Source organism: Porites lutea, chromosome 3, assembly GCF_958299795.1.
Source record: "Porites lutea chromosome 3, jaPorLute2.1, whole genome shotgun sequence".
Classification (NCBI taxonomy): Eukaryota; Metazoa; Cnidaria; class Anthozoa; order Scleractinia; family Poritidae; genus Porites; species Porites lutea.
Window position 1 is genome coordinate 6389110 of NC_133203.1, and position 24334 is coordinate 6413443.

The 24334-nt window shown below is 38.4% G+C and overlaps 2 protein-coding genes across 2 annotated transcripts in view; both read left to right on the forward strand.

The window, feature by feature from the left end:
- Positions 1–53: 53 nt before the first annotated feature.
- On the forward strand, positions 54–11111 carry LOC140929305 (proteasome activator complex subunit 3-like). Its single transcript, XM_073379109.1, has 12 exons — positions 54–177; positions 352–384; positions 551–613; positions 1560–1649; positions 2945–2999; positions 3972–4000; positions 4634–4699; positions 5292–5360; positions 6623–6690; positions 7305–7359; positions 8049–8135; positions 10717–11111. The coding sequence occupies exons 1-12, from the start codon at positions 157–159 to the stop codon at positions 10795–10797; spliced, it is 717 nt and encodes a 238-aa protein (XP_073235210.1). The 5' UTR covers positions 54–156; the 3' UTR covers positions 10798–11111.
- Positions 11112–13619: 2508 nt separating this feature from the next.
- LOC140930299 (PHD finger protein 14-like) overlaps positions 13620–24334 on the forward strand; it is a 42313-nt gene continuing 31598 nt past the window's right edge. The window contains exons 1-10 of the mRNA XM_073379982.1: positions 13620–13685; positions 15427–15564; positions 16747–16985; positions 17790–17863; positions 20389–20444; positions 20571–20677; positions 21999–22054; positions 22634–22745; positions 23322–23416; positions 24252–24300. Coding sequence (XP_073236083.1) covers positions 13637–13685; positions 15427–15564; positions 16747–16985; positions 17790–17863; positions 20389–20444; positions 20571–20677; positions 21999–22054; positions 22634–22745; positions 23322–23416; positions 24252–24300 — 975 coding nt within the window. The 5' untranslated portion in view covers positions 13620–13636. The remainder of the gene's footprint in view (positions 13686–15426; positions 15565–16746; positions 16986–17789; positions 17864–20388; positions 20445–20570; positions 20678–21998; positions 22055–22633; positions 22746–23321; positions 23417–24251; positions 24301–24334) is intronic.

Genomic DNA, 24334 nt, shown 5'->3' on the forward strand with positions numbered 1-24334 from the left:
ACGAGGCTCCCTAACACGCTGTGTTCATTGTCAGCGGCTTCTGTTAGAAGCCGCGAATTTGTTCTGTTTGCGTAAGGACAGGGGTAAGGAGATTTGCTGCTCTTCCGACTAATTTCCCTCGTGGCTTTATTTTTTTACACGGATAAAGATTACAAAATGAACTCCGCTAAAGGAAAGGTAATTAACTGCTTCGTACAAGTCATTGTTCTTTTTTAATCTTCCTTAAGGCTCAAAGTTCATACCAAATGCTGAATACATTTGAGCTGATCTTCGGTAGAAAGCCGGCATTTTTCACCTTATTCCGAAGACGTTTTCTCTGGTTGTACTGACTATAATCTTGGAAAATTTCAGCTTAAAGATTTCCATGAAGATGTCAGGAGAGAGGTTTGTGTTGAACTCACAGTTTTGTGGCGTGGAGTGTTGTAGTTAGCTTTTCTAAAATGGTCAAATATTGATGACATATACTGTTTAGCGTTAGCTTGCTGTTAAACTTTTATAATAATATAAGCTTGAGCTTACCTGCATCGATTTTTCCGTGTTTTTTACTTAGGCCGAAGATTCAGTTAAAAATTTCTTTCCCGACAGAGTTTTTGAGCTGGACAAACTTCTGAAGGTAACCTTTAAAGCCTTTTACCTTAAACTTGTTAAAGGTCACGTTGTACAACTTGGTTGTGTTATGGCAAACACCACGTGTTGAGGAAATAATTTTGTCGAACGTGAAAGCATTATTAAGTTTAGCTTTGTAAGTTTGGTTATCAAATACTACTGTTTACTGCACTATTAGCTGCCACTTATAAATACCCTGTCTTAAAGCTACAATAGAAGGTCTTATTTGAGGTTATTTTATTACCATTGTAATAAATATTCATTAATTCCTATATATTCTGACTGTACTCATGATCATCTAACGTTACTTAACTTACATACAATAACTATTGTGGTTGAGGTCAAAGGAAATGACTTAGAAATAACTGGCCACTGGGCTAATATATAAAATTCTGGCCATAAATGAGCACTTTTTTCCAAGGAGGCTTCCTTGTTAATAAGGTTTCCCTTTATTGACTGGTTTAAAAGAGCAACAATTATAATAATGAAGTAAACATAGAATAGAACTCTGCGAGTACTCAATAACAATGACAAGAATCTAACATTCCCCAACCCCCAATGGGGGTTAGTACATACTATCAAAATTCGCAATCATGGTTTTGATGCCAGAAATAATCTTTTTACTACTACAACCAGAATCCTTTAGGGGTTTGCTTTCTTGTGCAAATTAGGGCTTTTGTTATTTAATCCTCCAAATTTAAATATGAAAGGAAAAACGTAAAAGATTCTGGTCGTATTAGTAAAATGACGCCATCGTGCAAATGGCCTATTAGGAGGAGGTTTGGAAAAAACAATAGTGTCCTTGCAGGTGTCCCTATGTCCTCCTTCTCATGCTCTCTTGCGTGCCGGAATTCCCCTTCCCCTTCCCTTCCCCTTTTAACTCCTTCAACACAGGCTAATGCCATCCTTGCTTCTCAAATACCATTATGACAACATTTTATGTTAATTTTTAGTCTGACATGTTCAGTAAAGATTCTATGGATAGAGTGCATAAAGGTGTTACAATGCCTGTACACAAGAATGACACACACAACGACGTGGAGGTAATTAACAATCAACCCTTTAATTCTTCCTGTAGAAGGTAAAGGGTAAAGGCGCATACAAAACCAAAGGCCCAAACGGCCGGAGCTTATATCAGTTTCCGTACCATGAAGTGTGCTTAGGAGTATTGCTACTCCACCTAGACGGGATGCTAGTCCATAGCAGGGCTATCCCCAAGCAGTATGTCGCCGGTACACAATGTACTTATTTATACATCTGGGTGAAGAAAGACAATGTGTAGTAAAGTTCCTTGGGTACGTGTAGTTATTTAGACAATAAAAAGGCTTTTCCAAGAGTTTTTGCTGGAAAACCATCTCCTTTGTGCATACTATTAAAGGATTTGCCAAATCTGACCGGATGGTTTGGATTAAAAGTGAAATTCACCTTACATCGGGAATGGTCTGGCTTGTCAGTGATGACAAATTGAAAGCGTCCATAATATAAATTTCGAATGGTACCAATCAAGAGAATAATTTGTTTTGAAATTTATTATGACCTTTATGTTTATTGGCCAGTCACATAACACAAAGTCATAAAAATAGTAATAATCATTTATCATTCTAATATCATGGGTGACAAATTACTCCCTAATTTTGGAGCGAAATCTCACTGTTAATTTGTAACTTCACATGTGAAATAACAAAAGTACCATTGTAACGTTCCATATGTGTCAGTGCCAAGATGGCAGCAAAGTTTCAAAATGTTACGAATGAAGATGTCAGGGCATTAAAAGCTGCTTTAGAAAACCTAAAAACATAAAAGAGCACATAGCAGACAAAAGCGTGCGTGAAATTAATCCCTAATTTCATTTAACACCATTTGATTAAATGCCATACAAATCACACCTTGCTCTGAATGGTAGTGCTAGCCACCACCCTGTTAACTAAGTTGGAAGAGCACCAGTCTGCTGAGCGGGAGGTCGTGGATTCAAATCCCGGCCCGACCAACACTCAGGGTCTTTAAATAACTGAGAAGAAAGTGCTGCCTTTGTAATGACATTTGGAAATGGTTAGACTTTCTAGTCTTCTCGGATAAGTACGAAAAACCGTAGGTCCCGTCTCACAGCACTTTCACTGATCTGTTCTTGTGGGATGTAAAAGAACCCACACCACTGTTTGAAAAGAGTAGGGGACGTAGACCCTGGTGGTGTGGCCATCCTTTGCTGGTTGTGGGATTGGGTAGGGATGGCACCTTACATGGGACCTATGAGTCCCATTTGTCCCCATTCCCTCTTGGCAGGCCTGTGTCCAGAAAACCTTGTAAAAAAATAACCAAACAACTTCACCATTTATTTTAGACCACACATAAAAAGAGAAAGCTGTCTGAAGGCCATGAATCAAAACACTTGCAAGGTATGTAAGTATATTTTGTGTCAGTCGAAAACCTAAACAGGGGCTTAGCTACCTGTACACCAATACCCATGTGCATATTAAAAATAACGTAGACAATGAATTGCTGAAAACAAGATAGAAAAACAAAGCCAAAGAAGTAAACAGAAGAAAAGTGAATGATCACTGAATTAAAAAAGATGCAATTGCCTGTGTAACTCCTCTTCAATAGAGTAACAAAGTGATAACCTCACAAACATGGAATCTGTGAAATTATGGGATTGGTTGGCATACTCAGAAAAACATAGTAAAAAATGCCTTGCTAAAAATCAGTCTGTTAGTGCAAATTATTGGCGAAAATTTAACCACCATTATGCCTTGATGACTTTATATCCATTCTTCTAAAGAAGGTTAAGTTTTAAGGTTTGTTTACAGTGAAATGCGCACTTTCCAGCTAGTTTACAGGCACTCCACTCAAATAATTAGAGACAAATAATCTAAACAGAACATAACAGGATTAAAAACATCAACTGGTGGGAGGCAACCAGTTGGCTATTTTCAATTGTGGCCAAGAATTTGAACTCAGGATGTCCGAGAACAAATCCAGCAAGGGACCAGAGCGGGACTTGAACCCAGGAGTCCAACAAGCTGACCACTCAGCCATGCTGCCTCCAATCAGATCATTATATGTTTCTGGGAAACTGCCCATCTACCCCTCCCCTAAGCCAATATTAAGACTTACCTCTAACTTAGGGCAAATTTTGGCTTAGGGGAGGGGTAGGTGGGCAGATTCCCAGAAACATATTATGATCTCTCCTATCCAGGCCTGTTTTAGAAGGATTTATATGGAGTTGTTAATCATTAATCATTGTTAGTTAACATTTATGTAGAGTTTGAAATTTCCTCAAACTTAACTAGGTTTTATTAAATTACCAGCATATGAGGAACTTTCCAGTAATGTAACACTAACTGTTGATGGTATCCTCTCCTATTTAGGCCATCAAACTCATATCCCTTGTAACAAGGTGAGTCTTGGTGAGGGGACATCAAAAAGGTTTCGAAGTGTATGATTCACCTCTAAATTCTCTGTGTGGTATTAATGTAAAGTACGTAATGTGCAAGTTTGTGAGCTGGCTGCCATGATCCTCCAATATTTTAATGTTGAACTCTGTTTGGTCAGATACTACATTACAGTGTTTTTTGTGTGCATTTTTACACTATACTATCTATTACATGTGTCTGTACTTTGTACAAGTAGTTGTTTTTATAGTTTTTGGACCTAAAAATGGGATTAAAATAATGGCGTTTTTAAAATGTGCAGGGATCTTTTGAACTGAAACAATTTGCTTGCCATATTGTCAGTTGGGTACCCTTTTTTCCATCTGTCTGCACAAACATCATTATGTGAAATGGTCATAAAATTTCTGGTGTTTCTCTTTTTATGGGATATCCCCAGTAAAATGTGCATTCTTTTATGCAAAGAATGGACACCTACCTATATTTGCTGAAGAAGATGGATATTTCCCATAATTGCAACAAAAGAGTTAGGGATACTGAAGAGCTGACAAAACATGACAAAGCATGTAGCATAACTGGGCATGTAATAGATTGATACAGTAAGCATCTTGTTATTTAAAACAATGTTTTTATTTTTTTAGTATATTTTGCAAGTAATTGAAGTCCTCAAACCCAAAATACAGACATTGATGGAGAAATGCAACACGGTAAGTTTGTTTCTAGAGTATTTTTCAACCCTGTAAAGTAATCCAAATTTAATGATAAGTATCAGATTTCCTTTGGATCACCCTGGTTTCACTCCAAATGGTGGCCATTGTCAAACATTTACAAAATTCCCAGATTCCCTTTTTTGGTGAGTGTGCATAATTATTGCATAAATTATTAGTCATAGTTTCTCAACTCCTTAACAGTTTCTCCCCACCACTGTTGTAGAACATCGATAGGAAAAATGAATAAGGATATTAAACTTTAGGTGAAGACTGACCTGTTTTAAGGTGATGTTTCACGGGACGAATTTGCAACGACGATTTTATGCGCAACACAGCGTTACAACATTGTTGCAACATTGTTGCAACGTTGTTTCAAAAGGCTGCAACATTGTTCCAACATTTGAACCCTGTGTTGTGCTAAAAATCGTCGTAGCGGATTGTCTCGTGTAAGATCACCTTTAGGAAGGTTACCAATTTGTGGAGTTGTGTAATGAAAGAGAGCTAACTACCGGGGGGGGGGGGGGGGGGGGCAGTGGGGGAAATTCATATGTTGGTACCGGTACTTACCATGAGGGGTGTTTGTTGTTAGGTGAAGATGTGGATTCAGTTATTAATCCCCAGAATAGAGGATGGAAACAACTTTGGTGTCTCTATCCAGGTAATTTTTTTTCTGTCAATACAAATGCAGCTTAATGCCAGATAACATGTACATTTTTTGCACCAATCAAGGTCAATTACCAGAGTTTGATGCAATCAACTGATGTGGTACAACTCACTTTGACTCTGAAGATGACTAGCGCACAGGTTGTTGAAACATCAGTCACTGTCAACAACAACAGTCCTATTCAGGACTTTGTGCACCCGAACGATCATACTCAACCTACTTATTTCATATTTATGCCTAATTAGTTCCACTGCTTTAGTTCAGTGGACCCCAGTAACTCAAGGGAAATTCCAAAAAAGTTCGAGTTATCTGGAGCTGGAAGCAAATAACCGAAAATAAGGAAATGGGATGGGGAAGCAGTGCAAGTACCATGCAAAGTTTACTTCAGGAGCAACAAGAGATTTATAAAATAATGATATTTTGAAAAAGAAATTAAGCAACAAAGGTTGATCACTATAGAAAGTGGACTGAAAAAAAGGTATAACAGACAAAGAATACATGATTGACACAGATGTTTTAAATAAATTCAATGTATTGGACTGCAGTAGATGTTTTTTTTTTTCGATTTGCCACACGCTTAAAACATGGTTTGAGAGATCAAGTGTAAAAAAAAAAAAAAAAACAAAAAAAAAGTGTAAAATTATATGGAAACAGGGTTCGCACAGTCTTGAAAAGTCCTTGTATTCCATTTTTCCTTGAAAAGTCCTTGAATTTTCTTTAACTTTGAATGTAGTAGCCTGGAAAGAGTTTTTTGATGCTTTTTGGTTGTCCAAGACAGAATATAAATCATAGCTCAGGGAATTTAAAGGTTATTTTCATAAAATGCTCTATGTTTTATGCAATACTTAACTATCAATTTAATACAAGTGAACTGAAAAATGTAGAGAAGTTGGTGAAGCAAACAGTTCAAGCCTTAAAGTCTTATTAGAATGGACTGGGAATGTGCATTTTTGTACAATCTCTGAAATTATATTCCTAGTAGGTGGTCCTTGAAAATCTAATATAGTCCTTGAAAAGTCCTTGAAAATGGTTGCAATTTTTTGTATGAACCCCGGGAAATGAGCTGAAGGGAAACAAAAATTACTTCGAGTTAGCGTGGGTGCAAGTTATTGGGAGTCAACTGTACAAGAAAGGTTGCATCTGCCATCTTTTTAAGTCTCAGCCACATACCATTATGCTGGTGCTCACATTGCCAGGAGTAACTGTGAATTTTTCAATTCTCATAGTTACATTTCTCTTTTCTCTCCCTAATGTAGGAGGAAACTCTCAGTGAAGTACAGAGAATTGAGGGAGAAGCAGCAACATTCTTGGACCAGATTTCAAGGTACACTATTACACCTTCATGCATGACCACCGGTTGTTAGTGAACACTGATCCAGAATAACAACTGAACATGTTTTTCAGCCAAAGCACTATAAATACAGCCTCTCAGAAAAGATCGCCTTTTATAATTGTTATTGCTGTGACCACTATTGAGAAGAACATGTAAAAACCTCTTATTAGCTGAGTTTTCAATCCATGCTGTAAATTACAGATCGCGTTTTTTTCCATTGTTTTATCGGCCAATCGTGAAGTGTGTGGGCCACAAATTGATGGAAAAAACGAGTGTCCATAATTAACAGTACGGACCAAAAAAAACGTGGCCAATAAAATGTTTATCATATGGTTTCCTTTTTGGGGGAACAGAAAAAAGTGCAGGACAAGTGATTTGGCAGTCATTTGACAGGCGTCAGAAAGCAAAATTTTTAATTGGCTAAAGGAAACAATAGCACATTACAAAGGCTTTTTGCAGTGTAAGAAGCCTCATAAAAAAAGAAAAATTAAGCCCGCAGCTTATTTTCCGGAATGTTTTGGTAGATGGTGATGAAGTTGTATTGAATGTGGCACTTTGGATATTTATTCAACTGCTCAAAACATACAATTACCATTCATTTGCAGATATTACATCACAAGAGGAAAGATAGTTTCCAAGATCTTAAAATACCCTCAGCTGGTAAGTGCTGAATTTTGTTCAAATGTAGTGATGTTGTATGATGATGAATGATGATGATGATGATAATGATGATGATTTTTGATCTTATGGTTATCGGTAATTATTATTATTATTATTACAGTATTATTATTTTGATCGTTTGTGTTGAGCACTCTATGAGTGTTGACATTCAGGACTTTTAGTTATTCTGTTGTGAATCAACTACTGAAATTTATTTAATAATTAAAAATTACTGGATCAGGCTGAGCATTAGCCTCCCGGCAGACGTCCTTTGGGGTTCGTTTGTCACGCATTCATTTCTCCCTCGTGGGGGAGAAATGAATGCGTGACAAACAAACCCCAAAGGACGTCTGCGGGGAGGCTAGCTGAGCATCATCTGAAGAATTATGGAGATTTAGGAGAGTGTTATCCACCGAGGCCTATTGGGTCGGGGGTGGTGTACCCTCCCCTCTTTGGGTTCCACAAAGGTCGTCGTAACTACGAACTAGTTGCTTACGAGAAAGATCGGAAGGAGAGCTTTGACTGTATTTATACGACAAGGGATTACAAAAAAAAATATGCATATGATAACTTTACGTGAATATGGGGAGATTCGATATAACCCTAGTCTGCTACGCTACACTGAAAACGGCGTGTGTAGCAGAGTAATACAACCCCACTATCTACAATACTGACAGCTATTTTCGTAGGATGACTACCGGCAAGCTGTTATGGAGTTAGACGAAAAAGAGTTCACTAGTCTACGCCTCTGTTGCTGCGAACTTCGAAATCATTATGTAAGCGAACCTGTTAATGCTGCATTGTTACTTAATTTAGGGCGTGTTCGATTGACTGTATTCCGGAATAGGGATAAATCGGATAAACTCTAGAAATCACTTGTTTTGACATTCAGTGCATTGCAATAGCTAGAAATCTGCTTGTATATAGAATTTAAGTAGTCCAAAAATTGCGGTACAAGAGATTTGTTACAAAGCTTTGGCGTATTCTTATTCCGGAGTACGATCACTCAAGCCCACCCCTAATTGCATTGCGGGCGACAAGAGGAGCCCGACCCGCAATCCTAATCTCCAGGTTGTTAGTACGCATGCGTCGCAGGTATGTAGCCAGAATTCGTTTGGACTTCCACTAAGAATGAATGGAAGGCACAGAACGCCATTTGATCACGCGCGTTTGGGGCTTCTATCACTCGTAATCTGATCATGAGTGATTTGACGATATGTTACGTGAAACTTACGCAAAGCACAGCCATGGAGCAAAAGCGTTTTGACCTTCGATTGTTGTCGCCCGCACTCCGTAACCTTTGGTTATTACTAGCATACCCCCAATAAACATCTTATTGAAAGTAAAATGCTCTCTATTGCCCAACTGCGCAGGCATTTCAGTAGCTTTTTCCATAAGTGCCTGCTGATGATGGAATAGGCAGCCGTGCATGTGACCAGGTAAAGGGGGCGTTAAAAATCTTATGGATAACACTTCGAGAAATGGGGGTGAGAGCCCCTATAGGCAGCAGGTAGATAGGTAGACCACTGCTAACAGCTTTTATTGAAACCCCACTGTTTAGATAGAAAGTTGTGATGGTTTTGTAGTTACAGACCTTAAATTCGAGGACGACTGTTAGGATGAGTTTTGAATTCAAGGGGTTTTTTTGCGCATTCTTGAAAAATAGACACCCGGAAAGCTTCATTTTACTTTTTTCACCAGAAAAAAATAACACGGTCATTGAAGAAGGATAGCAAGGTAATCCCTCTCCCGAACGCAAAGTGATAAAACTTCTGAGACTTCTAACATTATTTTGATAAACGTGTTTCCGTCTCTACGACATTCTCGCTAAATCTCGTTTTCCCTCGAAAATGCCGCTTGTTCACGCGCGAGCACTACTTAGTACAGGGCTCGACGTCGCGACCCGTGGGGTCGCCAATGCGACCAGCTTTTACTCAGTGGCGACTAGATTTTCACACCTGGTCGCCAACCTGGCCCCCAAGATAGGTGACTTTCTTCTTTGGGTAAACGTACACTAATGATAATTTGTTATCCTTTACACAACTAACGGATAGCTAAAGGTTTTTCTAACGCTCTAACGTTTTGCCCAAACGCTCTAATGGTTTGTCTAAACGTTTTAACGATTTGTCTAAAGGCTTTAACGATTTCTTCCAACACTCTAATCTACGTTTACTTGAAAGAAGATTGTGAAATGAATGAATTCGACAGAAGACTTTAATCGACTTTCGGACAAATCGATCGCAATTCTCAACAGATCGTCCCGTGTTTCTCCGGGAATGACTTTAAGCGCATCGATATTTAAAACAATTTCTTTAAGTCGAACATGTATCTCGATTGCGGACTCGATAACAGATTAGTCTGATAAAAGGTCAAGCTAATCGAAGCTAATCGAGAACGAACGGCGCTTACTTCTCGAGCTTCGCAATTCGTGTAAACAACTTTACGCAAATTTCTGTTGAGCGTGACGACGCAAATAAAAGCTCTGCCGTATTTTATTGACTTCTAATTAAGTAAAGTTGAAGTCATGCTGTTTGTCTAACAGACTTCTCGCGAAATCAACTTCTTTGCCCGAAAACATTAGCAACGTTTCCTCTTTCTGGTCTTTCTGGAGACTTTCGATCACGTGTTAGGCAACTGCGCAATAAATGAAGTTTCACCGATGTTCAGTTTTGAACATGCAAATACATGGGACGCAAAACAAATTTTGCAGATTTTGTTCTTTCATAACCCAAATAAGTTTTTTTGTGATTCCTGAATTTTGTTTTTTTAATGTGTATTCCATTTCCTGAACCTTAAGCTTGAATACCTGTTTGAGGAGATTTACGCTTGAGTGCGGATTCATTTTACAGAACACCGGCTGGTAATCGAGCGTCAGCGAAAACCATTCGAAAGAAAGTTCAAAGGAAGTCTAAACCATTCATTTTCTGTTAAGGCTAAGTTAAAGATGTTAAGTTTATTTTATCCCATTAGTTCTTAAATATAATTTTTGGCGACTAGAATACTTGTTCTGGCGACCAAAAATGAAAACTTGGGGGCCAGTTGGCCCCAAGACTTTTTTTCTGAAAGTCGAGCACTGTAAAGTAATGACACTGTATTGAGAAAATCTCGTTCTCGTAGTCGTGCTTGTTTTAGATTCCAAGGGCCTGTTTACATGGAGGTGGGGGGACCCCAGGTAGGTGAGGTAACCCGCCTGTCCATATAATCTCTCATTTTAATTTGATCGTGTTTGCATGATAGGTGGGGTGTTGGTGGGGTGACCCGCCACATGTTACCTCACTTATCTGGGGTCCCCCACTTCCATGTAAACAGGCCCTTAAGGTCTCTAGTATTAAATGTACTCCCTTTGTTTTTTAACAGCTCTCTCTCCATGATACCATCACAAAGAACTTGGATAAAATCAAGAAACCTCGCACAAACAACGCAGATTCACTTTACTGAATAGGACTGAGAAGCATTGACTGTCTCATTATTTCTGTGGTACTTGCAACTAATAAACTGTGAAACTTTTACTCTAGAAAGTTTACGAGGAAGTCTTTGTTTAAACATTTTTACCTGACCAGTGATATAAACGGAGCCTATTATTTTATATTAGATAGTCTTGAACATGTGTTTTATACTTGCCCTCTTAGGCAAGTTACTGTAATGTAGACAAAATGTGTTATTTATCTGAACAAATTAGTGTCAAATTCCCTCTTAGCTAAGTCTTCAAAAGTCCATTTATTTTGTAAATAAATACAGTGGAACTCTGATAACGTTCTTTATAACGAGGGTATGTTGTACTATAGGGTCTGTTCCATTTTACAATACCGTAACTGGAGTGAACACTGCCCTAAGACCTCTTCACCCTAACATTGCTCTGTAAGTTTCTGTTTGTTTTTATCATTTTCCGTTAAAGCTATTGTAGAACGGATCTACCTTGGACGGCCCCCAAAATTTGAAGCTGCATATTATTTTAGCACCGACCGAGTGCCCTAAAAATAATCGCATGAAATTGTTGATTTTCTGATTTGCAATTGTCGGACATATACGAGTGATGTATTTAATATCTATCTGTAAATCCTCCAAATAAAGTTCACGGAATCAGTAAATTCTTGCTTCTTTTCTACTTTCTTCCTTGTTTAGAGTTATTAGTTTGCTGACTTTGATGTCAGTGAAAAATGATTTTTTAAACCGGATATTGATCGAGCCCCGCATCAACACGCTTACAAGCAGGCTTGTTCTTATTTACCTTTCTCTGTACAAAGAACTAAAGATTTAACATCAGTTTTATCGACTTTAAAAAGCCATGTAATAATCACATTTATCATATAAACACCAATGAAGTACCAGGTGAGCTTTCGCGCGAAAACATATTTTTATACGTGAAAATAACATTATCTTCACACACGAAGTATTTAAGTGAAATGGTTTGGTATTACATTGAATTTTATAAAATAAGTAGAACATTGCATGGCCGCTTGGAGATACGAAGTTTCTGTTCTCGTGTTGAGCTCACTTGAAGAGAAATTTCGTATCTCCAAGTAGCCATGGAATATCGCAAGAGAGAATCGTTAGTTATTTTTGAATCTGAAACAGAGTTTGAGGATAAGTTTTCGTCCTCATGCGCCGTTTTACTGCTCCCCTCTAGATTTCTGTGCGGTAAATCTACCTTATGTAACAAATAATAACCCCCTTTTTGAATGGCTGTTTTTGGCGTTTTACAGTTTTTACAGGTTTATTCCCAACTGCACGTTAAAAATCGTTTCACTGAAAATAATAATCGTGAGAAAATCGGTGGATGGATCATAATCTAAGAGTCGCACAGTTTTCAGGAAGAAAGTCAAGGTTGCAAAGAAAGAAAATTCGGGGCAAACAAGGGAACGGGATGCAAACATTTTACTCCTCTTTTTCTACAGTGAATAACCTTTTTCTTCTCTGTTCATTTAAACTTGTATTTCCCTTAGCCAAGAGAGAATGACCCTTCTTACCTTAGCTTATAGAATCAAGTTTTTTCATATCTATGATTGAAACTAGAATCCAGCGCCATCAGTGAATTACGAAATGACGAAGGTATCAATTCCCGTGATTGAACAAATCGGACTCTACGCTACGCTAAGTGGTCGTCCGATTTTGTTAATCACTCGTATGATTACAGACCGAATTGGACTCCACTCAATCCAAACAACCATTATTTATTATTATTACTATTATTATTGTTATCATCATCATCATCATCATCATTATCATTAATTAAGGTGACCTTTGTTATTTCCCAGAGCATCAAGCTATCTCCTATAGCCTTAGATGTCTTGGGTCCTTCTTAGGATCTTAGCTTTTCCCAACAAACAAGCTTTCTGGAGCAATGCAATAATCCCAGGTGTTCCTAACTTGTTGATCCACATCCTTTGGTGTTTACTCACAGTCCTAAGAGCTCGGGATGACAGCTACACTTCTGCAGTTCCAGATCTTTTGCACTTCCCCTTTTTAAGTCCTGGTAGTGGTCGATCTTCTCTGTTTCTTTTTCTGCTATCCGTGTATCAAAAGGGCAAGCTACATCGACAATAAAGCACACCCTAACCCTCCTTTTCCAGCACTACAATGTCAGGTCTATCGTAGTCTAAATGGTGAGCTGTCTGAATTCTGCAATCCCACTGTAACTTCACTTGAACATTTTCCATCACTGCCTCTGGAGAATGGTCAAACAAGGTTTCGCTGCACTGCAGATTAAATTCCAGTGGACAACTTGAGCAACCTTGTGTCTACAGTTTTTGTACTGGTTTTCAGCTAATTTCTTACATTCTGCAGCTGTATGAGTGACGGTTTCCTCCATTTGCATAGGCGACACGTCGGGTAAAAGACTTGCCTGTCAATCTTAGCGGAGCTCCACGCGCGCGTGCGGAGTCCCACAGCTAAGTAAATCTACCCATCCTAGAAAATTTGGTAATCATGTGACCGTACACCGAGCGACCCGTTACTGTGCTCCAAACAGGCAAACACCCCAGGCTACGTACCAAAATTAGGGAGTTAGGCAAACGGAAGTGGACTTTTTGAACTCTTCGGCCGTGATTTTGAACAAATTCTTGGGCAAATCGTCTCTTTAAGAGTAAAAACACGTAGCATACAAATTTGGTAGCGCTAAGGCGTATAGACTACGAGTAGTCCCCCATTTTTCCTCAGGGAAAAAATGGGGGACTACTCGCAGTCTAAGGTAAGGCGTATTTTAAAAAGACAAATATGCCCACTTCCGGTTGACGTGCTCGAGGTCCAGGCCTTCCGCGCAACTGACAACGCGACCAACATGGCGGACAAAGAGAAGGAAGAGAGAGATAGTTTTCTACGGTCAATTTGTAAGTATAAGTATTGCAGCACTAGCTTTAATTACGGATTAAAATAGTGTTAGCATTGCTAAGTAAGGAGTGGTTAATTGAACTTCTTTTATTGTGAGATTTCTGGGATATCGATGTAAATTATTGCATGTCATTGACATCACGATCATTCATGTAAGCTTATAACTATCCCGGCCAGACGCGAAGGTTGTTGACTGCTCAATTTGACGGCGTATTGCTTGTTTGTAACGTATTTTTAGATCAGAAATATGAATTTCAAATAACGAGGGATAGTAACATTTTTCTCCTTGAAGTGCCTCCTTCGCCTTGCCTTTCAATTTTAAGCTTAGATCGTGGTTTATAAATTCAAATTTTGCGGTGAGTGATCAAGCAGACTGGTGCCGAGTGTTTTTTTTTTGCTTTTCAAAAGGGTGAAAAAGATTGAAGTGCTACATTTTCTGTGTTGATGTTTTAAATTGATGTTGATATTATCTTATCAAAACGCGCTTTGCATTGTTGTTTTCTCTCCTCTCTGCCATGTGGTAAATGCAGTTGAAAAGTGACTGTGATACCCTTGTTCCCTTGGAGGGATGGGTAACTCCCAATAAAAGAGAGGTGGAAGCTTGTTGGATAAAAAGAATAAAACCCTTAAGCAGATCATCCAGGGTTCTAGAACATACAATCAAATAAGAGCTATAGTGATTTAAATAATGCAATCAAGATGTCGACATCAAATACTTTCTCTTTGCAGATGACCCAAATCAACCCTGTATGGTTCAAAATATTGGCTATACACCATAAGTAAACCAAAATATGCAATTTAGACCACTAAGTGAGATGAGCAGCATTCTTGTCCCTTTCATATGGGAGTTCCTGTCTTTGGGCCTTGATCAATTTTCCTTGGGGAGAGTAATCTGTGAAAGTTTGGACAAAGATGTGCGCCCTGTGAACAGTAGTTTCTTTCTTGCATGGCTTCTATCATTTACGTGTAGTTGGTTGGTTTGTGCTCCTAGTTCTGTGGCAGCATAGACAAACCAACTACACGACTGACAAGCCATGTAAACGTCTTTGTAAATGCTAAAAGCCATGGAAGAAAGAAATCTCTGCTCGCAGGGTAACGGATGTGTTACTGGGACCCTGGAATCCTTAGCCTAAACGAGACTACCCACATCTGCAATTTTGCCATTCTACTTCTAGACCTACAGGTACCAAAAATCCCTACGCTGTTACAGGCTAGCTATAAATCAGATACTCCAATCTTTAAACCACTGATCAATTTGACATAAATTATAACTTATTCTAGACCAAATACATTGGATGCAGATACCTTTATAGCCCTTGACAGTACTCCCCCCCCCCCTCCCCTTACCAAGAGTGATACATGAAGCCCTCTTAGGAGGGTTACTTACTTACTGAATTTCAAAACCTATTGTTTTGCGTATTGAGAAGGAAACCATGTCGCTATTGTATTTGCACTTTTCTCTGTCACTGTTGCAGTTTCAGCCCACATTTGTGTCGCTTGTCGCCATTTTTGCTTTCCTGTGTAGCTGTTTCAAGGCCATGTCGATCGTCAGAATTTGACCCTTTGGAATAGGGCCTCGTATATTATGTCCCACAGTAGTTCTTCTCACTGAAATATTAACAAAATTTGTTATTTCTCCTCTCCCTGCTGTGTGAAAAATGTTCTTATATTTTCCTTTTCCAACAGTCAATTTGACTATCATGAGACAAACAGTAAACTGATTTTATTTGTATTATGCAGTAAATAGAGGTCCTAATAAGAGGCAGATCAAACCTGCAGAAAACAACTCCCTCCTTCAGTTAGCTCTGGGAGAGGATAGTGAGGACAGTGAAGAGGATGAAGATTTTCAGCTGAATGATGAAGATGATGACGATGAGGGTATGTCAAAATAAGTAAAGAGAAGATCATTGCAGTTGAATACTGTAAATGACCTAATAGATGCCCCCTCTCTCTTTTGAATAACCTGCAAAAACATCCGTTTCTCCTCGCTCTTCGCCTTTAGGGACGTTTCACGCAGAGGAACATCTGCGACTTGGTGGCAGAAATTCCATATTGATGACACAAATCAATGCTGGTAGTCATGGGGTTCCAAATGTAAATTTGTCCAATTTTTTGTGTCTTCTGGTTGATTTTGGTAAATTGTTGTGTCCATCTGCCTACAAGCTCCGGTAAAATTCAAATGCTTCTTCTAGAGAAGACTATATTCCACAAATATTGACTGTTTTGTTGGGAGATTCTTTGCGTTTACATTTGACCTTTGTGGCCTTTTGTCTTTTGTCTGTCATTCCTGAACAATAGCTAAAACAAAGTAACTACTCCGTCGACCAATCAGTGCTTCTGACTGGATCCCGGACAGATTTTACATTATCAATATGGAATTTCTGTCGCTGAGTCGCAGACGCTCCTTCACACGAAACGTCCACAGCGGCAAAGAGCGAGGAGAAAAGGATGTTTCGCAGGCTATCTTTTGCACACCTCCTATCTATTAAACGCCCCTGCTTGGACCCCTAAAATTAAACAGACACCCAGGGCGTTTATTAGGTCATTTGTGGAATCAAATATTTATGCAGTTGCAAAAAGAAAGCCTGAAAAAATTCATCACTGTAAATATGGCTAGAGCTTTTGAACTTGGAAAATGAAAGCAGTGGGCTAGAAGATTTATAGGGTTATCCTGAAATCTTTACATTGTAAAAAGATGAGACTGCAAGCAGTCAGTCTTATTTCTTCTTATCAAGGTATTTTTGAATTTAACTATGTTGCTTTGCAACATGCTCACTGGGATTTGCTGCGATTTAAACTCAATGGATGTGCATCGCATTAGTTACATTAGCATGGCTAACAGAAATAACTTTATTGTAAACTTTAATTATAGCTACATAAGAGTTTTACAAGATTTCAAGACCAGATGGTCTAAATGAGAGATGATGATGGTCTGAATCCTAGCAAGCCTGAGATTCTGAGACTCGAATTCAGAACAAGTTCGGAATTATGTTAAATGTATTTTGGTCTCTAAGCAGAGAAGAAAATAATATTAGTTTTTTAAATAAATTACTGATTCAGGAGGATCTGGCTCAGATCAGGAAGAAGACGATGATAAAACAGAGAACAGAGATAAGGGTCAACTCAAAAAGCAGGAAGTAGAAGTAAGTGATGATGATGATGATGAGGATGAAGATGATGATGATGATGATGAGGATGTTCAAAGTGAAGAAGCGCCTTCTCAAACATTCACTGTTGGAGACCTGATAGAGGCTATGAAGACCAAGAAAAAGATTCCAGTTAGTCAGCCAAGTTCTGTGGTAAAATTAATAATGTTTTCCATTTTGTGTCATTGCTTATAATAATTTAGTAGGCTTAAAACGTGGTTCATTGTTGCCTCTTGGTGGGGTATTCAATACCTGTGTGCATGTACACTTGTAGTCTGTGAGCAAGCTTATTATGACTCGCAAAGCCAGCCACAAGAGAACATGCGAGCGGGCAGAGTGAGTGGCGACGTCACGAGTGGCTGAGGAAAAGGAGGCCCCTTGATTTGCACCTCCTTTCGTGTGCGGCTCAGATTTACCCGAAAATTCGTGGCTCCGTGACCTCGCAAAATAGCAGAAGCCCTGTCTATCAGTCATGAGCCGTAAGGCTGTGTACTAAGAAAAACTGAATGGAACCCAGTGCTTTGAACCTGTGAAATCAAGGGTGCCCAGCATATGATTTTTACACCTGTATGAAGATTTCCTAGCTGCCCAAGAGTGATAGCAAGGTACCAGGGGTCACTTGGTGCTTTTTAAGCACAGCCCTACTCATAAGACAAAGGTTAGAAAAAGTAAATAGTAGAGGTGAGAAATGGTGCCAATATCTTGAAATTCTTGGGTGTACGGAAAATTTAATGCAATCTCTCTCTTTAAAGCATTTATAGTGAGTCTCAAAATGTCTTTTGTGTATGTGTTTCCTTCCATTCTGGAGTCTTTTGCTGAAAAGTCTCAGACATTAGATGTCCCAGACGTTTCAGAGAAGTTTTCAGAGAGCCTGAGCATCCAAGCATCTCTATACACTACCCCTATTCGTAGGACATTGACTGAAAGTGAAGTTGACATAGGGCTCTTTATATGTAGGCCTCAAGTGAAGTGTCTGCTTCATCAAAGAAAGTTGACATCCTAATTTGTGGAATCTGCTTAGATGATGTGAGGTAAGAATATCATGACAGTGAGTAGGGGATGTGATCCTTAATGTTATGTGATAAGTTTAATCAGTTGAAAAAGGGCCCAAGAAAAAGATTTGCAGGGCTTGAAATAACTATTGGGCAGACGCCGGACACATTGTCCAGTCAAACATGATTTTACTCGGACATAGGCATTTTTGGCCGGACAAATTTAATCCATCTTAACTAGTTGCAATAGAGGCTCCATTTTGCAAGTTACATTATCTGTATCATTTTCAGCAACAGCAGCTCTAGTTACTCAAAACAAATCGAGTGTGCAAAAAATTAGAAGTTGTAGTTTTATTACTCTTTGTTCTGTTACATTGTAAGTCAGACACGTGGATTGCAAGACACAACCTCATCGTTAACGTTTGGTTGAAACCTGACCAAATCACTAACAAAACGTAACCTTCAACTTTATAGTACAACATTTACATTTTAGCAAATGCTGCTTTGTTTCTACAAATAATTTCAAACGGGCAAATAAACTTGTGAAATCGTTTGGTTCAATAAATCAATCTCTCAATTAACACGATAATAAATGCTATTAAATGGACTGTAAATTAATATACAACTATGTAATATAATCCTGACTTACAAGTTTACTCTACCGTTCGGTTGAATGCAAATCTAGACTTCAGAGTGATTTGTTGAATGTGTAGCGTCTGTGTGTAAAATTGCATTCGAACACTGGAAATCCGACATATTCATTCTGTTTAAAGCCTTCGTGCCTAGTTCACTTTGCAAACTTTGCAACTTTGAGTGTCATATACATTTTGTAAATTCTCCGTTACATCTCTTACACGTTGCGCAATGAAAATAATCGTATCCTTCGGCGCGACCTGCTGGCCGAAGTAACATCGCCATTTGCACAAAAGATCGTGGTAGTGGGCATTCATTGGCATTTGAATGCGTTAAAACTTATACATAATGTATTTCAAAGAGAACAGGGTGATGAATGTTGAGTTAACCTTGTGAATTAGTCGTTTAGTGATAAACATGCAACAAATTTACAGACAGGGCGAAATAAAGACAAACTCTATTTTTATGTTTACTTCATTAACACTCAAAGCCTTTTATTTTAATGTTACATTTGTGAAGTTTTATTGGAGCAAGAGGGTGGCCTAATTCATTATACTGTCACTCTGGGTCTTTCTTTTTTTCGCTCTTGTTGGCACCAGATGCTATGCGGGTTATTTTCGGCGCAGCGGGGCGTGCAATCTTGAGCACTTTACAACACGCACAGCAGTAGCCAATTTGCGGTCGCGACTGACAACAGGAAATGTCATCAATTTCACAAACAAAAGTCCCTCTAGTTAATATCTTTTTTGGGAACATGATAAGATTGAATAAATTTCCATCATGATTGTCTCAAAATTGAATTTTCTTTGAAAGCCCAAATGACCGGACAACATGTCCAGTCATCCACAGATTTGCTAGGACAATGCTCGATTCTGACCGGACATTGTCCGTTGACCGGCCGTTATTTCAAGCCCTGATTTGGACCTGACTGAGACTTAATAGTACCAGTCAAGACCTTTGCAATGATCAGCCGCATTGCTCTTTCCAGTTGAGCTAATTAAGCCAACTAAAGGTGGACAGTAGTATAATATTATTCTAAATGTACCTGATGGTGGAGATTAAGACTATATTGACACTATGCTGGATACATCATTGTAGCTTTTCATGCTGACAGGAAAAGCTATCTATAAATGGCAACAGCACAGAACTAGAAAAAGTTGTTTTATGCACATTGAACATCACTTCAGAGTGGCTATCTGGGAGTGCTTGGTGAACTAAATCCCAGTCCTCAACCCTCAATGTTTCTTTCATCTCAGTGGATTCTAGTCCTCCCTCCTACCTTCACTTCTACAACAGTCTGAATACTTGTTCACACTGCACCAACCTATCTGATATGTGACACCCCACTTTTAAGAATGGCACGGCGCTTTGCCCCGTTCCAGAAATGGCATCGTGATCAATGTTCTTAGGTGCGAATAGAAGCCCTTCCTGGTATAAAGTTTTTCATGCTGGCACAAAAGCTATTCAGTGTAGTGTGAATGTTGCAGTTAATTTTTTATCTCAGGTAATTTTTGTTTTTCTTTTGTTTTTGGTTATGGTAATGTCTGCTAATAAAGTTGAAACAAAGGAAAAATAATAATTACCTGAGATAAAAAATTAACTACAACATGAACATAGCCTAAATGGAAATGAATATAATCAATTCTTAAGTTTGATTATATTTATTCAAATTTATTATGTCCATATTCAGCCTCAAGTTTTAGACAAGAAATATTCATACATTTTGTATGGTGCTGAGTTGGCTTAAGTCTTCATCAAGTAGATTAAAATTATGCTTTGGTACTTCTGATTCAAAACTTAGGGCACTAGACTATTATACTAACATTTACCCCAGGCCAAAAATGTAAATGCCACAAGTTTTATTTTACATCAGTCTAATTCTCTCAGTCAAAATGTATTCCAATTTTTAAGTGTTTTGTTTTGCATTATAGTGATGAAGGAGATGAAATAGTAGAGTGTGACAATTGTGGTATCACCGTCCATGAAGGTAAATGAGATCTTCTTCCTCATGTGCTTGCTTTTGGTTGTGTTTAACTGACTACCTAGTCTTCAATCAAGTATTTATACATTCCTCTGTTTTTTGTTTAAACTGAAGTTTTATATAATTTTCCAGGTTGCTATGGTATTAATGATGAAGATAGTGATTCTGGGAAGAGTAATGATACTGATTCACCTACAGAACTCTGGTTCTGTGATGCCTGCAAAGTAGGGTTACTGCCAGTAAGTTTATTTTCCCCTGGTACGACATGCATGTAACTTCCTGACCATCTGGTGGGAGTCAGAGGATGTTTTTGGGTCTTAGAGGGTTGTTTACCACGTACACAAATTTTCTGAAAAATCCATGTGGAAAGTAAATGGAACACAACTTTCTGGGTTATTCCAGTAGAAAATTTCTTGGAGCAACGGAACATGTGAAAAGGTAGTCCTGTTTTTTTAGATAAAATGTTCCAAACGGAAATTCATGTTCCATTTCCTCAAAGCTATCTTGGAGACCAGTTTAAGGCTTTTGAGGCCATTCTTCGGTAAATAGAGCTAATTTTTACAAATAAATGGACATGATTCTGAAACGGCATTGACCAATCATGAATTTTGCTTACCTTTTGTCCAAACCATGAACTGAACAGTTTGCGCATGTAAATGGTAAACAATAAGTGATTGTTTTTTCAGTCTAGAGTGAATTTTTGGTGTTGGCATGCAGAGGTGGGATTTTTTATTCTTCTGGTTGATTTGTGAGTTCTTGCTGACTTCCAATACTATTGCACTATGAGGAGTGCATTCCTAAAGTGAAAGTTCATAGTGAAATAATAATATTCAGGGCTTGAATAAAAAACTTGAATTCCGGCTGGTCCTTAAAACAAGTAGCTTAAACATTTTGCTTGCCCCAGAAATGTTGCATGCTTGTGTCAGGTGATGATTTAGTTTGAAATAAAGATGAATTGCGTGGACTATTACCCATTGGGCAAGTGAGTAGGAAAATTACTTGCCCTGCAGGAAAATCTTCTCGGCCTGGATGACTGGAGGGGACATTTCCAGGTTCTGATGTCACATACAATGGATCATTATATGTTTCTGGGAAACTGCCCACCTACCCCTCCCCTAAGCCAACATTTTGCCCTACATGTAAGTAAGAATTAAGTGTTGATGTTGGCTTAGGGGAGGGGTAGGTGGGCAGTCTCCCAGAAACGTATAATGATCCCAAAAAAACCATTGGATGTCACGCAGATGTGTAGCCTCCTACAAAACATTGTTAGGGATTTGTCATGTGTTCCTGCCCCACTAATGCTTGCTGGGCAGGAAAGTGTGACAAACCGTTAAGAGCATCTGTGTAGGAGGCTAGGAGATGTGTTTTAAGTCAATTGAATTCAGGTCAAAACTTTTTAACATGGAGGGATTGTCAATTTCCTTTGTCTCATAGCCCTAATTCATGAATGATTATGGCTAGGAAAAATTGAGAATCAACCTCAAGGTTGAAAAATTTTAACAAGAATTATTTTTGACCAATAATCATTGTGATTTTTTTTGTTTTTGCTTTCATTTCAAGGACTGTGAGTTGTGTCCAAATCTTGGTGGAATATTCAAGGAAACAGATACAGGCCAGTGAGTGAAGAAAAGAAAAAAATAATGTTAAGACATTAAAAATACTGTAATTTAGTTTTATATCTCAAATGTATGACCATATTTGAGATAGAAACATACACACAAAGAATGTTTTAAAATAGAGACCACGTCAGTGGTGGATCCAGACCTTCAGATAAGGGGGAGGCCTGGTCATCAAGACCTTGACATAAGGAGGGGGGGGGTCTCCAAAAATAATTTTTTTCGGCTCTTTGGGCCTCAGTTTGGTCTAAAAATAAGGGGGGGGATCCACCACTGCTCACTATAGTTTTGGTAAGCTGCCATAATGGTGGGATCAATTTAGGTTTCTTTACACTACTCTCCTACCCCTCCCCTAAGCCAGCATTTTGCCCTAATTGAGAGGTAAGTGTTAATGTTGGCTGAGGGGAGGGGAAGGTGAGTAGTTTCCTAGAAACCTAAAATAATCTTACCTTTTTATAAGGAAATAAGACAATGTAAGTATGACAAGTGACAATTTGATGTGCATACAGCTTAGCACTCTGTTACATCTTATTAAACAGGTAATTTCAAAATGTTTTCAATATGTTTGTTATTCACCAGGTGGGTCCATCTCCTATGCGCTCTGTACACTCCTGATGTAGCATTTGTTAAACCAGAGAAGCTGCAGTGTGTCACTTTATCAGAGGTCCCGCCCTACAAGTGGGGAGCAAAGGTATAGGCCTGTCCTGAAGAGTTACACTCGCTTCTTATTTATACTGTAGCTTAAAATGCAATTTGCACCTCTAGGGTGTGTATTTGTTTTTAAGGCCATCCATGGATTCGCGCCAACGTATTTAAGAGAACTTGTGTCGATTAAAAGATCAGAAAATTATAATTTAAGATCCTCATCGGATGGTTTGTTGCTTGCAACGCCAACTTATAGAAGTAGGGTTACATTAGGAGACAGATCATTCCAGGTCGCAGCTCTGGCACTTTTGGAATGTATTACTGCGTGAGATTCGTTCTTTTGCAGATCTATGGATTTTTAAGTGCCATCTGAAAACGCACCTCTTTAGGGAAGCTTTTTATTAATTTTTATCATGATAATTACTAGTATCTTAACATATGTTGTATATTTTAATTTTATCATAGTATATTTTAAATAATTATTAGTTAGATACCCTGTATTAAATTGTTATAGATAGAAATCATGTAATGCGCGCTTGATCATTTCATGTAAAGTGTGCAATATAAGATTTAAATTATTATTATTAGAGGTGCTAAAGGTGTGCCTTTCTTGTCTTCTTAGGATTGTAATCTCTGTGAAGATGAGCGATTTTGTCGCACTGGCGTTTGTATTGAATGTGATGCTGGAATGTGTAGGACATACTTTCATGTTACTTGGTGAGTTAAAGTAATAAGAATGGGAAATATTTCACACATGAGATTTTATTTATTTATTTTATTTATTATTTTGCCATGCAAAATAAATTTAAGTTAATAGCATAGATTGAATTAAAAGTAGTAAACAGCTGGAAATTATATGTTACATGTACCTATAGACAACCGCAACTTTGCTAAAGGATGGGTGTCATCTATTTTGACCCTTAATGTGCATATTCTCAAGTATTGGGCAAGTAACTTTTATAGCCTACAAGCCCAACAGGCAAGGCTGCAGGCAAATCATCTTCTAACAAAATCATCTAGCGATTTTCGTATGACCTTGAAAAATGGTTTCGGTAAGTGTTCGTTATTTGCTTCATCAGCCAATGGACGAAAAGTTCAAAACATGGACTCTTCGTTTTCCCGCCAAAGAAAACCCTAATATGGAGAAGGCATTGTTCGATTGGCCAATCGTGTTGTAGTATGACATCAAAGCGAATTATCGATTGATTTCTAGAAAGTTTTTCGGGCATGAAGTTTTTTTAGCCGAGCGTTCGCTTAGCCAACCAAAAGCCACACGCGTTTGTATCCGTTCGACAAACCAATCAAATCGCTCTATTTCCGTTCGTTTGTTGTGATACGAAAATCACTCTAACTGTCTAAGACCAGCAAGAAGGGGTCCTGAGAAAGCAAAATGAGAGAGCTGCTTGCCCAAAGGACAAGCTAGAATACAAGTTTTTTTTGAGCCCTGATTTTGTCACATATTTTTTACCATCTTAATCACGTGGCCAAACATTAAAATCAACTATTCTTGTCATTTTTTGTTATTAAAATTGATTATCGCTTTATTTTTTAGCGCTCAGATGTATGGACTTCTGTCAGAGGTTCCAGAAGAATGTGATGAGGTATGCTGCAACACTGAGAGACTGAAATGCAACC

Bases quoted from the DNA above. Each gene is read 5' to 3' on its own strand.
- LOC140929305 (XM_073379109.1), top strand. From the start codon at position 157: ATGAACTCCGCTAAAGGAAAG. The intron at 385-550 runs GTTTGTGTTGAA...TTTTTTACTTAG, and splicing joins ATGAAGATGTCAGGAGAGAG to GCCGAAGATTCAGTTAAAAA. The intron at 614-1,559 runs GTAACCTTTAAA...GTTAATTTTTAG, and splicing joins AGCTGGACAAACTTCTGAAG to TCTGACATGTTCAGTAAAGA.